The sequence below is a fragment of the Leptosomus discolor genome, chromosome 8 (assembly GCF_034619465.1).
Source record: "Leptosomus discolor isolate bLepDis1 chromosome 8, bLepDis1.hap2, whole genome shotgun sequence".
In the NCBI taxonomy this organism is placed as follows: Eukaryota; Metazoa; Chordata; class Aves; order Leptosomiformes; family Leptosomidae; genus Leptosomus; species Leptosomus discolor.
In genome coordinates, this window is record NC_141398.1 from 28,811,667 (window position 1) to 28,827,037 (window position 15,371).

At 56.0% G+C, this 15,371-nt stretch overlaps 1 protein-coding gene across 1 annotated transcript; it reads right to left on the reverse strand.

Annotated features, from left to right (window-relative positions):
• Positions 1–246: 246 nt before the first annotated feature.
• Positions 247–5,176, reverse strand: FOXF2 (forkhead box F2). The gene is made up of 2 exons (XM_086469404.1): positions 4,168–5,176; positions 247–413 (listed from the first exon to the last, which is right to left on the reverse strand). Exons 1-2 carry the CDS (start codon positions 5,174–5,176, stop codon positions 247–249), a joined length of 1,176 nt encoding a protein of 391 aa, XP_086325530.1.
• Positions 5,177–15,371: the final 10,195 nt, after the last annotated feature.

Consider the following 15,371-nt stretch of genomic DNA (forward strand, 5'->3'; position numbering starts at 1 on the left):
CCACCTAACCCAACACATTGCACAAGGCATTTTTCTTTTAGGAAGATCTTTGGAGCTTTATATTGGCTGTACGTGTCCTTCAAGACATGGAGTGGGACCGAAAACACCGCTTCCTTAGGTAATTTTGCTAAGTGACTCGTGTACTATCAAGGCTATCAGAGTGCACATTATATTTAATCTGCGTGGGTCCGTCTATACCTCGGCTCTGTTCAATGCCACCTTATTGTCTCTGTTGGGGCGCTGCCTTCACATCACGCAGGGCTTGATATCTTGACAGACGCTTTGATGGTGGTGATGGTGGTAGTATGATCCACTAGCGGAAGGGTGAAATGAAGAAATGCCGTTGAAATTAAGGACAAAATCTTTCCTGTCACACACCGGGGAGGGGTGATGCTGGTAGCGAGGCAATCCCACTGCAAGAGAAGGAAACAACAAGAGCTGCTCAGAAGTCGGGTAGCTCTGCTCTAGCGGAGCAGCCCTTTCCCCCTCACCCGCAGGGAGGAGAGGCTGCTTGCAGCAGGGCTGGGGCTGACACACTGCTTCGTGTCCCTCCCCGCCTCGGCTCCCCCCTGCAATGTTTGGGAGCTCCTCTCTGGTTTTCCTAGCAGCGGACTGGGCGCTCCCCCGGGGCAAAGCCTGCCCCACTTGCAGGGCAGAAAGAAGGGCGGGTACCACCGCCCTGAGCAAGGTGGATCCCTCGGAGTCCCCCATAGCCCGCGGCTGGGCTCGGGGCTGCGCACGTGCTCGTACGAGCCTCCTCTGTGGGGAGGCTATAAACTGCACAATACAGGCTGAGGATGGGGAGGTGGGTGCCCACGGACACAGGCATGGCCGAGTCCCGGGTGCACGCCCGTCTCGGAGCATCCCTCCCGTGCGGGCACACGGAGTGCCGACTGCCTGCCTGCCCCTTTGCCTGCGCGTTTATCAGCGTGTAGGGTTAGGTCAGCCGCTGCGTGCGGTACAGATGTGTGTGTGTGTGCGCGGAGACGAGGCCAGCCGCGTGTTTTTCTGGATGCGCCGCCATCGTTTGAACTGGGTTCCCATCTTTGCTCCCTCTTCCCTCTCCCCATCTTGTTCCCGGGTGGCTTTTGCTTTTGACTTGAACGGCTGCAGGTTGAATTCCAACCACCATCCGTTTGTGTGTTGATACTGTATTTATTTATGTGCGTATGTAACGCCTATTCGCGTGTGTGCTTTCATAAACGTGGCATACAGACCGATGACATCCGACGGTTCATCAACAACAAGCAGCGAAGTACATCCGTGGCACCGACATGTAAATGACCTTGCAAATTCCCATCGTTTCCCACAGCCTAAGGCAGCCTTTCGGGGGACAAAGTCCTAGGGCCACGTGGGACAGCATCCCTTCCCCAGCCCGCGCCGTAGGGCCATGGTGGGATCTTTAGTCTGGCAGGATTCCTGCGCGATCTGGAGGGGAGGGGAGCGTTGCCTGAGCGAGGCCCGCAGGGCAGAGCCAGAGAGGGATTTGGTTTGGCGTGTGGATGTCAAACTCGGCTAGCGGTATCCTGTCAAATCTGACCGAGGGTCAAGGGGGGGGGAAGCAGCAAAAGAAAGAGAAGGGGGAGGGGGAGACGTGCCTGGTTTTCCCCAGGATGGTGGAACCGAGCCCTGAGCAGGCGGCGCGCAGAGCTCGTCTCCTCCGGCACTGTCCCCTCCTTCACCCCGCAGAGCTCATTTTATAAAAGTGATTATTTCGCTGGATTTCCTCGGCTTTCTAATAACCCTGCTGGTATGCTCGCCATAAACCGGGGCACTTTATTACAATCCTGATTCAATCATTTAGCTGGATTTAATAGTGTGCGAAAAAATCCCGCCCCCCCCCCCGCCCCCCAGCTTCAAAATCTTCTTAGCAGAACTAAACCTCCTGTTTCCAATTTTTCCCTTTCTTATTCTTGGGTCTGATGCAAATTCGAGGTTTTAAGTCCTCCCTGTCTCTGTCATGAGTAGAGGATTATTGACCGATCAACAGCGATTGCCACCGAATTTGCTTTGCATTTAACTAAGAGAAAGGGAAAGGCGAAGTTCACTTGCTACTGCTTTTGTGGGGAGAGGAGGAGGAAGATTGTTGCTGGTAATAATTACGAATGAAAAAGCTCAGATCGTTTTTCCCCATCTCCTTTCACTCTATTAAAACATTTGCAACGCAAAGATTTTACGTAGTCCACACGAATGAGGATTGGATCCTGTAAAAAAAGCCGTGGCTTTCTTTTTTTTTTTTTTCGTTAACCAAGGAATGGAGGTGGCTTCCACTAAAATCCTGGGCCCAGATCCTGAAGCTGTAGAAAATAAGCGGAGAAACGCCGTTTTGAAAAGTGGTGGCATTAAATCTGAGCTGTTAGAAACGGAGTTCGGCGGCAGCATTAAGAAAACGTCCGTCGGTCCGTCTGCATATGTATCCGTCCTTGAGCAGAAACAAGTCGGATTCAAACTGCCCCGTCCTCGGAAACCGTTGTGGAGGCTTTGAGGAAACCAGAACCCTTCCTCTCTCTCCCTCTGCTTTTTCTTTTGAGAAGCCGTTCTCGGGCTGCTTCGAAATGAAGAATTCTCTTCCAGGAATTGCCCTTCTCACCTCGAGTGCGCGGCAGGAGGAGGGGGCAGCCGCCACCCAGCCCCGGTCCCCGGGCCAGCCCCACTCCCCCGCCACGCGTGACCCCAAGGAGTAAAACAGATAAAAAAGATATCCGAAAGAAAGGAAAAGAAAACAAACAAACAAACAAGCCAAGTAACAACAGCAATAACAACAAAGCAAAGCAGAATTTCCTAACGGGAAAGGTACATATTTCATATTTTGTGAACCCACCGGCCTTTTCGCCCCGGCCCCCAAAACCACGTGGAAGAACGACTTGAATCTCCGCAAAGTGGGTTTAAACCTCAGCAGCAGAGCCTCGGGGGCATGGAGGAGCCTGTCTGGGGACGCACCGCCATCCCGCACCCCTTTGCGCCGAAACGCCGGTAAGACGGCAACCCGTTCCGCAGCCGCCTCTACCAGGCGTCGTTTAGGGTTTGGGTTGTCGGCTTTTTTTTAAAGGAGGAATATTTACAACCGCTTGCTCTCCCCTGACAGCCCACGTCCTTTCTGAGGTGATAGCAAAGCTGCTTCCCTGGAGGCTGGGCTCCCAGCTTACCGTCCCCGCGGCGTCAGAGGGCTGGGGGGTGGCCGGGGCAGGCTGCGGGGCTCTCAGAAGGACAGGAGAGTGATTGACAGGCGCCCAAGGAGGGGGCGGGAGGGGATCCAGAGCTGAGGGTCGCCTGTATTTGTTACTTGTTGAAATTCCCATAAAATTGAACAAGACCCCTCTCTCATAGGGGTTAAGTCAGGCTAAAATCCTCTTCGGTGTGGTCCAGCCCAGACTGTCTTTGTTTGCATAACCTCCGGGACCTACGTTTAAAAGGGCTATTTGGAAAATTTCTCCGTAAGAGCCCAACATCTTTTACCCATTTTTGTGCTCGGATTTTTCTGAGCAGACATTGTCTGTGATCACTGGCCGGGGGGCTGGGGGGGTGGGAGACAGAGACCAGAAAACTTTTCCCTCCGGTTGCAGAAACTCACTGAATCCCGCTTTAATCTCTCTCGCATGTTTAAAGACAAGCGGGTGGTGGGGTTTGGAGGGGTTTTTGTTGGTTTTCGCTGCCTTTTTTTTTTTAATTTTTTTTTTTTTTTATTCTTCCCCTCGGGGCTTAGGGGATAGTATTTAACGCCTTTTTCTGGTTACTCCCGCGGCGCGTCCCTGCGGACCGCGGTTTACCGAGGCGGCGGCCGTGTCTGGCGGCGCTCCCCGCCAAAGCGAAGCCGCAGCCTGGGGCGGCGAGACTCGCCGCCGTGCACATATCACCGGCACCGGGAAGGACGAGCGAATCGGGATGGTGCCGAGACGGAGCTGGCCTTTCCTCGGAGCGCTCCTTGGCGCTGGGCAAGAACGAGGGACGCTTGCAGCAGTACCCACCCCCCGCAGGCAGCCCCCATGTCCCGAAAGAGAACAGTTCCAACCCACGCGTATTTTCCACCCTCTCGCAGACAATGCCCCTCTTTTTCTCATACCGTGGAGGTCGGGGGTTCCCCGCTCCAAAACCCTCGTCGCCGGAGCAAACCCCCGCCGGCGCCGCGTTCCCCGCCGACACCCCCTCCCCCCCCTCCCGGGTCCCTACCTGAGAGGTCGTCGCGGGGGCTCTGGTGCAGGTAGCCCTGCTCCAGGGAGTAGGAGGGCACGCTGGAGTGGATGCCGGAGGAGGCGGCGTTGGCGGCGGGGAGTCCCTGCTGCTTTATGTAGGGCGAGGCCCCCGAGGCTGTCCAGTGAGCCGAAGGGCTCGTGTAGGGCGAGTGGCACTCGATGGCGCTCGCCATGGCCGGCGAGGAGGGCACAGGGCTGCTGCTGCTGTCGGGACCGTAGTCCCCGTTGGCAGTCACCGGGCAGCTGGCCATGTAGGTCGAGCCGGGATTGGGCGACATGTGCGGGACGTGGTGGCCGCCGCTGAGTCCCTCGTAGCCGCTGGCCATGGCGTTGGGCATCATGTCGAGGTTGTAGCTGTTGGAGTGGCAGGCAAGGGTGGCGGGGGGCGCCTGGAAGTCGAAGCCCTGCGGGAGGATGGAGGGGCCGAAACCCAGCCCGTTCATCATGCGGTACATAGGCTTTAGCGCCTGGCATTTCCTCCTAAAGCCGCGGGGCCGCCGTCGGAAGGAGCCCTCCTCGAACATGAACTCGCTGGCCGGGTCGATGGTCCAGTAGTGGCCCTTGCCCGGGCGGCCCAGGCCCTTGGGCAGCTTGATGAAGCACTCGTTGAGGGAGAGGTTGTGGCGCACGGAGTTCTTCCAGCCCTGGTAGGAGCCGCGGAAGAAGGGGAAGCGGGCCTGTAGGAACTGGTAGATCTCGCTGAGGGTCAGGCGCTTGGAGGGCGAGCTCTGGATGGCCATGACAATGAGGGCGATGTAGGAGTAGGGGGGCTTCTCGGGCCGCCGCAGCCCTGAGCTGGCCTTCTTGCTCTTGGAGGACGACGACGCCGCCGAGGAGGAGGAGGAGGTGGAGGTAGAGGAAGAGGAGGTGGAGGTCTCCAGGGCGGAGGAGGGCGGCCGGCTCATCTGGAGAGCTCCGGGAGCCGGGCTGCAGGAGCGGAGAGGGACGGGGGGCTCCAGCCGCTGCTGGCCGCTCTCGGTGGTCATCTGGCGGAGGGAGGGGAATGGGGCAGGGTGGGGTGAGGCTGGGAGGGAAGGGGGGGAGCCGGGCGGGGTGGGTACCGGGGCGGGGGGTGCCCCGTAAGGGGGAGAGCGGGGGGGGCGGTGGGAGCTGCTGTCCTCCGGGCACCTCCTCAACGCGGCGGGCGACGGCGGGGCGGTGGCAGCGCCCTGTGCATCCCTCCCCGCGGTCCCTTGCGCAATGGCTCCTCTGCTTTCCGCCGGAGCCAGGCACTGGGCGGGATGGACCGGCGTGGCCCCGGCCCGACCCCCCCCCCCCCCCCCGCGCCGCGCCTCCCGCGGAGGCTCCACTCAGCGCCGCTCCGCTTCCTCCTCTGCCCCCCACCTGGGGACCATCCCGCTGCCTAATCCGGCAAGGGGAGGAAGCGCAAGAGCCCCCTCCTCTAACCTCTTCCGCACTGTTATTCTTTCATACATACTTTTTCCTTGCGTAAAAGGCACAGCGCGACCGCCTGTCAGTTCCTTCAATCTTGCTTTATTATCCCCCCCCCCCCCCCCGTAGATCCCCCCTGAATCCGGCCGAGAAATCAGCAGAGATAGGGAGAAGGGGAGAGAGAGGGGCAGAGAGAGAAAGAGACCACCCCCTTTCCAGCTGGCCTCTGCCCACCCGTCCTCTGGGCAGGAGGCGCTGCTGCTGCAGCACCATCCCCGGCTCGCTCTCGCTGCCGGCCCCGCAGCACGCAGTGACACCGTTTACCGCTTCCCCGGGGCTCCCCCGGTCCCTCAGGTACCGGGCTGCCCGCTGTTCCCCAACACGGCCCCGGGGAGAGGGGAGCGGCTGTCCGCCCGGGGCGCACGGGCACTGATGCCGCCGGGTGCGGGCGTGGGTGTGTGTGAGGGGGGGTGGCCCACCCTGAGGAGCCCCAGGCAGCAGTGTCTGCCGCTCCTCAAGCCTGCTAGACCTCTGGTTTTAGAACTTCTCGCTACCCCTTGCCCCCCCGCTATCAAATGCAATTCATTTTGTAGGACAGCAAAGGCCGAGGCCGAGGACCGAGGATGCGCCCTCCCTCTGCCCGCAGGGGACATCCCCCCCACTGCAGCGGGTGGGTCACTCGTGCTGGCAAACGCCGTTTGCCGGAGGAAACGGGGCGCCGGAGGGGGCAGGGAGGAGAGGGGCCGGCTGAGGCACGGGCCTGCTCCCAGATGATGGAAGAGGCTCCAGGATCAAACTGGAGACGGCAGGAGAACGGTGGCAGGACGAGAGGCTGAGCAGACAGGGATGCTGGACCAAAGGGCCGGGAGTGGGAAGGACGCGGGCAGAGCGGGACGCCGTGTCAGCGTGCCTGCAGCGCTGTGTGTGTGCGTCTGTGTGTCCGTGTGTCCGTCTGTCTCTAGCGCAGCTCCGTGCTGAGAGCTCGCTGGTGGGTACGGGCAGGGAGGGGGTGGGGCTGGTCCCAGACAGTGACCTGCAGTTGAGTGGAAGCAGGCTTTTTCCATCAAACTCTGCCTGGATACCACACACAGAGCCCAAGTGTCAGTTTACTGCCCTGAGCCCGGCTCCTTTTCCCTAAGCTCCACAGTAATTAGACAAAGAAAACCTAAATTAACTGAACAGGCGTCGACAGCTTCCTCCAGATCACCACTGCTACATACATGGGAATGTGTCCGAAAATGGCTTGATTGCATCTGAGGATCAGCTAAGAAAAACACTACCAAGCCCGGCAATGTTTACTACACATTTTTAATAGAAAAAAATAATCGCCCGGTCGATAGACCGTGTTTACGTTTCCTGAGGCACCGATTTAAATTGTTCCCATAGTAAAAAACAAAACAAAAACCTCTATCTATGGCGTTTGATTTGTTTTGTTTTTCTTCCCTGGAGGGGCAGGGAGGCCGACGTGCGATTCCTGATCTCGTTGTAACGACCTAGTCGGAATATTTTTTTAAAAAAACAACCCATGTTTTTATATATAAACATCCTTCCATGCTGTAGATCGGCGAGCGAGCGTCCTTTTTCACCTTCCGCGGTGGGACGTCTCTAAATGTCACCTTTGGATGACAAGTCCAAGATCCAAGTCCTGTGATCCTCAGGAGGCTAAACATACTAAAGGCAAGGGGCGGCAGGGGGGAACGTTGCCTGAAAATCACTCTAACCTGCCCCTATTTCAGACAGTTCGTTTTGATCATTGATATTAGTCGAACGGGAAGAGGTATTTATTAACAACACAAATGTCACGATATACGAAGGTGATGTTGCTTTCTCCAGGGTGCGAGACAGGACGGACGATGGAGCAAAGCCGGGGCAGGGCAGCCCTGTGGCAAAGAGCCGCATTTTGCTTCAATCGCGACTTGACACAGCCCTGATGCGAGAATCGCGGGGTAACACATGCGGTCAGCAGCTTTCTACCTTTTAGCAATGTCCACTTCTTCGCAGCAGACGCTTATTTGGAATTTAGCATTAAAAAGTCTCTAAGACATGGTCCTGAGACTTTAAAAGATGGTTTGAAGTGCCCATGATTAAACAGAAGTGCGTTTGCTGTTTGGTGGAGATGTTTATTTTGGTTGGTGTATCCATTTCTGAGCTGATCCCAGCTTTGGAGCACAACTGGTTTGTTTTACCAGAGTATACGGAAATTAAAGTTTTTGGCAGATTTGGTTACCCAAATGTTGTTCTATAATCATCGTTTTTATTCTAGGAAATCTCTTCATTATTGCGGTTTCAGTTTCATGTTCATAACATAGTCCCCTCTGCTTCGTGTGCTAAATGAAATAACTTAGACTAAACCAGTTAAGAAAGTGGGAGACAAATATGAAAGATAAATGTTTACGGTTATCTTGGAGCGTGAGTGTCGCCCCCCCCCCCCCCTTTTTTTTTTCTTTTTCTGTTCTTTTTCTCCCTTTTTTGAACTGCGTGCTTCAGGCTCTTTCCTCTCCTCTGAGGTCCTGCAGATGAGAAGCGTTTTTTCAATTAAATCCGAGACTGAAACTTAAACAAATCCCTCCAGCATTGTAAAAGTGCGTTTGCTTAAGCCCTGGAGGATTTTCCTCTAACTGTCAGTTTCAGAGTGCCTGGATTTAGATCTCGATCTACAGCGGCTGACAGAGATCCCTTTCTGCATGGGGGCATGCGGGCGTTCTAATGGGCTGGAGGAGCCGAGCAGCCGCAGCGGAGCGTCCGGCCCCGGCGGCCCGGGTCGACCGCCCTGAGTGGGGGGCGAATAGCCCCGCTGCGGCGGAGGGAGCAGAAAGGCCGGCATGGGAAGGGGTTCGCAGCGGTCCTGCCCCGTCCTATGTGCTGCTCCCGGGACCTCTTGACTTCTCGGGACCTCTGGCAGTAGCCGTGCAATCCCGATGTTTGTTTGGAGAGGTTTTTCCGCCTTTTTTTTTTTCGCCCCCCCCCTTTTTTCTTTTTTTTTTTTTTTTTTCTTTGCGTACGCAGGGGGTAGCAGGCGTGACTCTTTTTATAGACGTCTCCCTGAAGGCTGCTTCTTCCCAGCTCCTGTTGAAGGGTTGGTCTCTCTCTCCTTTCCCGAGGTAGAAGAGAAGGGGAGACGGTCACGGCATCTGAGGGGTTGAGACACCTCCCATCTCAAGGGCAGACAAGGACACTCAGCGCAGACGCAGGGGCCTACCTCTCCTTGCGGGGAAAAAAAAGCCCAGCCTGACCCCCAAAGCATTAACAGACGTGCTTCCTGCACAGAACGGGCACCTCTCTCGTAGCATTTCACAGGGGGTTACCTGGGGTATCGCCACACGGGTTTGGCTGGCTTCCCGTGAAGATACCTTGGGAAATTTTTCAGCAGTGCCTAGATGTGGTAGGAGTTAAGCCTGGGTCAGAACACCTCCGTGAAGGTAGTGATCGTGAGATAGTAGGGCCGCCCCTTTCCCTTTCCTCCCTGCTACACAACTCTCCCGTCCGGGGCAGCTTTGCTCAGGGCTCGAGGACGGAGGGCAAGATCAGGCGAGAAAAAAAGTTCGGGTGAGAAGCCAGCCGAGGAGCAGAACCTATTCGCCTCTAGGGAAGTGTTTTCCAGGGGCAAATCAGCCTCAGCAGATGGGAGAAGGGGTGCCACCCAAACCTCCCACGCAGGACACGCAGGACCCTGGGTCCCGGCAGCGTCCCGCAGGGAGCCGGGGCAGAAAGTGCGAGCACCGAACACCGGGGACACGGAGACGTTCCCCGTCCTCCCTTCCGGGACGGTTCTGCTTTCCCGGGCGTTTGGTCTCTTCGACGAGCTGAGAAGAGTTTCTCAGCATTTAAACTTTCCGGGAGGGCACTTACAGCCTAAAATGTTGTTGCCATGTTGACTCCCCATCCCTCCCAGTCCCCCCAAGACTGCCTCCATTCATCTCCTGCATCCCATCCCGTCCTCATCACTGCACGGGAGCCGCGGCAGGAAGACACCCTGCGAGCCTGAGGTGCCCACTCTCCGTCAGAACTCGCTAAGGTCAGGGTTTAGCAAAGCCGACTTCCACCTAGCCGCCGGGCTCTGCTGGGGGTGCTAAGGGTGGTCTGCCGGGACCCACCGGGCTGCCCGTCCCGTTGCTTTCCTGGCGGTCCCAGGCTGGTGGGACACAGGAGGAAGGGGGTCCCCAGTCGTGGGGTAACGCAGGGGCTCCGACTGAGGGAAGAGACCTGGCCGCCCTGCAGATCCCGTGAGTGTTGTTGCAACAGCCCGTCGGAGCAGCGCGAACATCGCAGAGATTAAACCTGCACAAAGACACGCTCCGCGTACGATAGTAGCGTCGGTTTTGTAAGTGTCCCGTCCCCCCCCCCCCCCCCCCCCCCCCGAGTATTTCCACCAAGTGTTTGTGTGGGTAGACTTCGCTTTTCCTATACCAGATGACAATGTTAAAGATTTTATCCCCTCCCAGATCTGCACAGCTCCAACTGAACTTCCCGGAGCATCAAAATAAACCCCCTACAGCGGTCAGGATATAGGTCACCTCTCTAAAAGGAAACACAACCCTTCCAAAAATATAAAACATCTTTGACGTAAAAAAAAAAAAAATACTCTTTTGTCTCCGAGCATCCTCTGTCGGCGTAAATAAAACGTGACAGGCGCGGGGTAAAATAAGAAGTGGGATGTTTCGAGATCAGAGCATAGGCGAGGTCCCGGCGCAGTGCGGGCAGCCGGGCGGCGGCAGCGGAGCGGGCAGGTGGGGGGCTCTGCTGCCCTCTCAGTAAGGCAGGCTGCGGGCTCGGGCAGCCCTCCGAGGGGCCCCTGCAGAAGAGATGGGTGTCGGATCCGATCCGTCCCCCCTCGCACATCCCGGTCGGGTCTCAGTGGTAAAGGTCGCGCAAGAGCCAGCAGCGACAGTGCAAAAATATTATCAGCGGCCCTTGTCGTAGGGATTCATCGTGTCCCTGCAAGGCTGCAGGAAAAGCCACCCCCTAATCCCGCTCCGCATACTCCATTGACAGCCGCCATTAAAGGCAAACACGCTTTGGCCCAAGATCTGAACACACGGTACCTTTTTGACTGGCTTCTCCCCCGCCCAAGTTTACATTCCGATCAAATGAGAATTCTGACTTTACACATTGTCAATAATTTTCATACGTGCGCCGACCTTAATTACTTTCCATACCATTTGCAGCAGAAAAATAGCTTCAGCGGGGCGAGGGAGCCAGCGGTGCCCCCGGCTCTGGCGGAGGGCTGCGCTTTTCTCCCTGCTCCCCGCCGCCCACCGGGAGCCCCCTGCCCTGCCCTGAGCCCTCCGGCCTCCGCCGCCGCCAGCCCCAAAGGCCCCCGGCGGGACGACATCCCCTTCCCGCAGAAACCTGCGGGAAAATCTCCGCGGGACGCCCCCGGGACCAGACTGCGGGTCTTGCCGGGTGGAGAGCGAGGGGGGACCCATCGGGGCGACGGGCTGGCTGGCGTGGTAAGGCGTAGCGGTAGCATCGGAGAGTGTGCGAGTTTGTTTTAATTTCGGAGGAAGAAGGGGACTGAGCGACGCGCGCAGCCACCAGCCCGACCCCGCCGGGCGGCCCTGCGCACCCCTCACCCGCGTCGCGGCGGTGCCCTCAGGCCGCGTAGCGGGGCTCGCCCGCAGCCCCGGCCCCGCTGTCGGGCAAGGCACTAATCAGGAGCAGGTTTCCCCGCTCTCTCCTTTCCTCCCCCGCGCCTTCTCTCCCCTCCCAGCACTCCCCTCTCCTTTCGTGAGAGGTTTTCATTAATTTTTAAGTAAAACCCATAAAACATAACGACCCACTCAAAGGTAGGGCCGAGTTACTGAGTGCCGGATTATTACATGATTTACGAACATAGTTTGGAAAAAAGTAATAATCCAAGCTCGCACCTCAGAAGAGAGCCTGCCAAGGCCGGGCACGGCTGCTGCGGCCACGGCCCCGCCACCTCCCGCCACGGCGACAGTCATTGGGGCCGGATCGAGGTGGTGGGGGCAGGAAACCGTAAAACCGATTTTTTTTTTTTTGTGTGTGCTTTTACAGGCTGTATTCCGCCCTCCCCGCGCATCCCCCCGCTCCATACACACCTTTTTACCTTCCAAAGCCCTGGGTCTGCTACGATCCCCCACCGGATCAAAGGGGAAGCGGGGGGGTGGGGTGGGGGGGGTGATGGTGCCTTCGAGGTCCGCCCACCCCCCCATTCCCATCTCCCCTTCTCTCTTTCCCTCCTCCATCCGGGAGGTTTTTATTGATGAGCTGCCTCCAAGCCCCCGCATGAAATGTCCCTGAAGGGTTTAGACAATTCATCAGCCATCACTTTCGGTATCTGCTTCCTCCCTTTCAAATACAATCCTCACACACCACGCTAGGAGGGGAGAATACTTGAGACCAGAACAGCTACATAATCAATGTCAAAATGATACCAGTGACCTTTCGGAAACATGGAGTACGGGCCAAAAAACCCTCTACATGATTTACTTTTCCTCCCCTCCCCTGCCCCCCCCCCCCCCTTTTCTTTTTAAACTTTCACTGCCATAGTATATACTTGCTTATATACTATATATAAATAAATATATACGTATTATTGCTTGCTTTCCCAAAGTCATTAGGGCTTTGAGGCATGGCAAATCCGCCTTTTCCACAGTAACAGAGTGTGGAGACAGCAAAAAAGAAAAAGTGAGGTTTCAAAACGATGCCCCTCGCAAGCTGCCCACCGCCCTCCCCCCCCCCCCCCCCCCCCCCCGCCCCGGGCACGACGGTGGCTCTCGGAGCCGCAATGTCTCCGGGAGGTGGGGGGACACCGGGGGCCGCCGGGGCCCCCAATATCCACCCCAGGAGAGACCCCCGGCCACTGTGGCGCCGGCCCCGCCTTTCCGCTGGGTGGCGCTGGGCCCCTGGAAATCGTGACTCTGGCACCGCCCCACCTGCCGCCGCCCGGGGACCCCTCGCAGCCCCCCCCATGCCCCCCGCCCCCAGCTTCACCCCCACTGTGCACCTTTCTGCAATAGTTCCGGAGCCGGTCCATTAAAAAAAAAAAATCTATTTTTTTTTTCCGCCCCCTGCTCAGGTGAATGATACCACTTCATGGAGAGGAAAAACGGGGAACCACTCAAATCCCGACGATTTCAAAGGCCCCCTTGTTTGGCTCTCGTGTCATCCCCGCCGATAACGCCAGCCATGCCTGCTTCTTGCCACGAAAATAAATTCCCAGGCTGACAGGCGGAGAGGGGCAGTGCGCTGCAGCGGGGGGCGCCTGGGAAAGCCGGCCCGGCCCCGGCCCCCGCCCCGGTCTGGGTTTAAACATCCCCCATCGCTCCAGAAGTGAAAACTTTCGCCTCTGATTTGTCCCACGGTGGGGCAATACCCTCTACTTTTAAATACCTGCGATGTTTTTTAAACACTAGGCTGACATCACACTTACGTTATTGTGTTCATCTTCGTTAAAACTTCGAGGAGAGGTTTTATTTTATTGTCTGGATCGAGGGGAGAGGAAGGGTGAGATTTGTTGGGGGATTCAGATCGCACGGCCCTAAATAAACCTCTTGCTCTAGGGCTGGGCGGTGAATAGGGGTCTCTATGAGCCAGGGGCTCCTTCTGCCGCCGCCCGAGGGGGAACCTGGGTACCGGACACCCTGGGGCGGCGGCTCTCGTCCCCCCCGGGGCGGTGCGTGGGCCCGGGCGCAGATTGCTTCTCCTCCGAGGTCTCCGCGGTGCAGTCTGGCACCGGGTCTGCCTGGAAGGGAAAAACCCTTGCGGCTGCTGGGGTGCAAAAAGCCGTTTGAACGGCACTAGGGAAGAAACAGAAAAATGTCCAAATCGACGCAGTTACGAAGGCGTTTTACTCCTCCTCTTCTGAAAAACAAAACCGCCTTTAAAGCTGTATGTTACATGCAAAGCAACAGAGCTCTTTGTGCGCTAGGTATAGTTAAATCCCTTTTGTTTCCCTGTTTTTTAGTCTCCAGAAAAAGAAAAATGCAAATAAACCAGAAGGAAACGGATTTGAGGGAGATTTTTCCCTTTCCCTTCCCTTTTTCTGCTCCCTTGTCTTTGTTATTCTCCATGAAAAAAAGATTTCTGTCTTCTCCCCACTCAGAGAACACTGTCTGTTCTTTGCTGTTGCATGTGAAGGTGCATGTCTTTCCTTGAGCCACTACACGCAATAGCAGTGTACTTAACCACTACAAACAGCTCATTACTAGCAATTTGGCTGCCCTCAACACTCTTTCTGAGACCTGTCCCTGCCCACCACTTGCAGCAAGACTGATGTAAGTGGGCACCGTGGTGGTATTGCCTGTGGGCTGGGTTTTTAGGCTGCTAGGCAAGAAAGGGGTCCACAAAGGAGGAGTGGAGCCCTGCACAGGCAGGACACAGTTCCTGGAGTGGGGAGCGATGATGTGTGGGTGCAGCGGCGAGTTCCTCATTTCTGGAACTGGGCTGGATGTGGGGTCCTCTCTGCAGGTGTCACCCTCTTACTAGTTGAAGGTTGCTGATGGAGGCTGCAGGGGATGAAGACAGACCTTTGCAGAGGCAAAGCAGGGTCTGCATCAGAAGGGAGCTGCTGTGGAGTCAGTCAAGGGCAGCAAGGTGGGCACCGACAGGCATGCTGGCTGAAGAAACATGTCAGGCTGAGTGACACAGGGAGGTGGCCAGAGGTGTGGGAAGGAGGTCTGGCCAGCAGACCCCAGGCTGGGGGGATTGTTCTTCGGACCAGAACCTGGCTCCAGCTCCAGCTGTCACCTCTGATCTGTCTCTGAAATACAGTATCATGCATGAAAGACGCTGAGATGGCAAACTAATGCTCTGAGAGCTTACATCTCTCTGTATCTTATCTCAGCCCTCCCCAAGCTTTATGTAAGGACACACACTCTATAATCTCTGTGTAGAAGGATTCCTCTCCTATATGTACGTCCAGCCACTGGGCAATGAAGCTAGGGTGTGCAGCAGGGATTTACAGGTGCTCCTCTTGCAGTACAACAAATAATACCCTGTGGGGGACATTGTGGGGAGTCTTTGATCCAGTCTGCACGTGAAAACAGACCTCTGTCCTGTTTCCCCTTTTCCAGAGGCTCTGCATGGGAACCATAGTGTGTGCCTTCATGGGTGGAGGCTTCATTTCCTGCATTCTGGTGTCAGAGTCCCATCTAAGGTGTAGCCTACAGCTTTTATGGCTAACCATGCATCTGATTAACTCAACAGTTCAGACATGGAGGCTTAAAGATTCTGAAGACAGCTGAAAAAGAGCAGAAAAAGAAACAACGGCCACAGAGTGGGTGAGAGGCAGAGACTTCCCACAGGGAAGACAGCACAGCTCTGCTGCTCCACATGCTGCAGAGGATACAATGTCCCGTGGGCAGTTATTCAAATCCTGCTGTTATTTGAATTAGGCTTTTTCCTCTCCTACTCCTCCTGTTCTCATGAAAAAGAAAAAAAAAAAAAAAGGAAAAAAAAAAGGCAAAAAAATAAGCCTGAGGGCCTTAATAAGAAGGGGTATATCTATTTAACAGAAAACATCACATCTTTTACCCTCCAAATTGAATCTTATTTCAAGCTCACTCTGACAAATGCTGGACCCAAAAGAATGTGCCCTTTTCTCCAGACTAGAAGAATACTAGTGGAGAGACTGATTGAATGATTAAGCTGCTGCCAAAGTTGTCCTGCCAGCAACTAATTTGTTCTCCAAAGGATAACTTATTCCAACTCCTGAAATCTGCAGTGTGGATCCAAGGGGAAATTCATCTCAGAAGAGGTAGCACGTTCAAGTCTCTGAGCTTCATGCAGAAATATGAATCTGTTACTGGGGGTGGAGACATGTCT

Excerpts from the sequence above, each read along its gene's own strand:
- FOXF2 (XM_086469404.1), bottom strand. The coding sequence starts at position 5,176 with ATGACCACCGAGAGCGGCCAGCAGCGGCTGGAGCCCCCCGTCCCTCTC. Across the intron at positions 414-4,167 it reads CCCCCGCGACGACCTCTCAG|TGGGATTGCCTCGCTACCAG; the intron begins GTAGGGACCCGG and ends CTTCTCTTGCAG.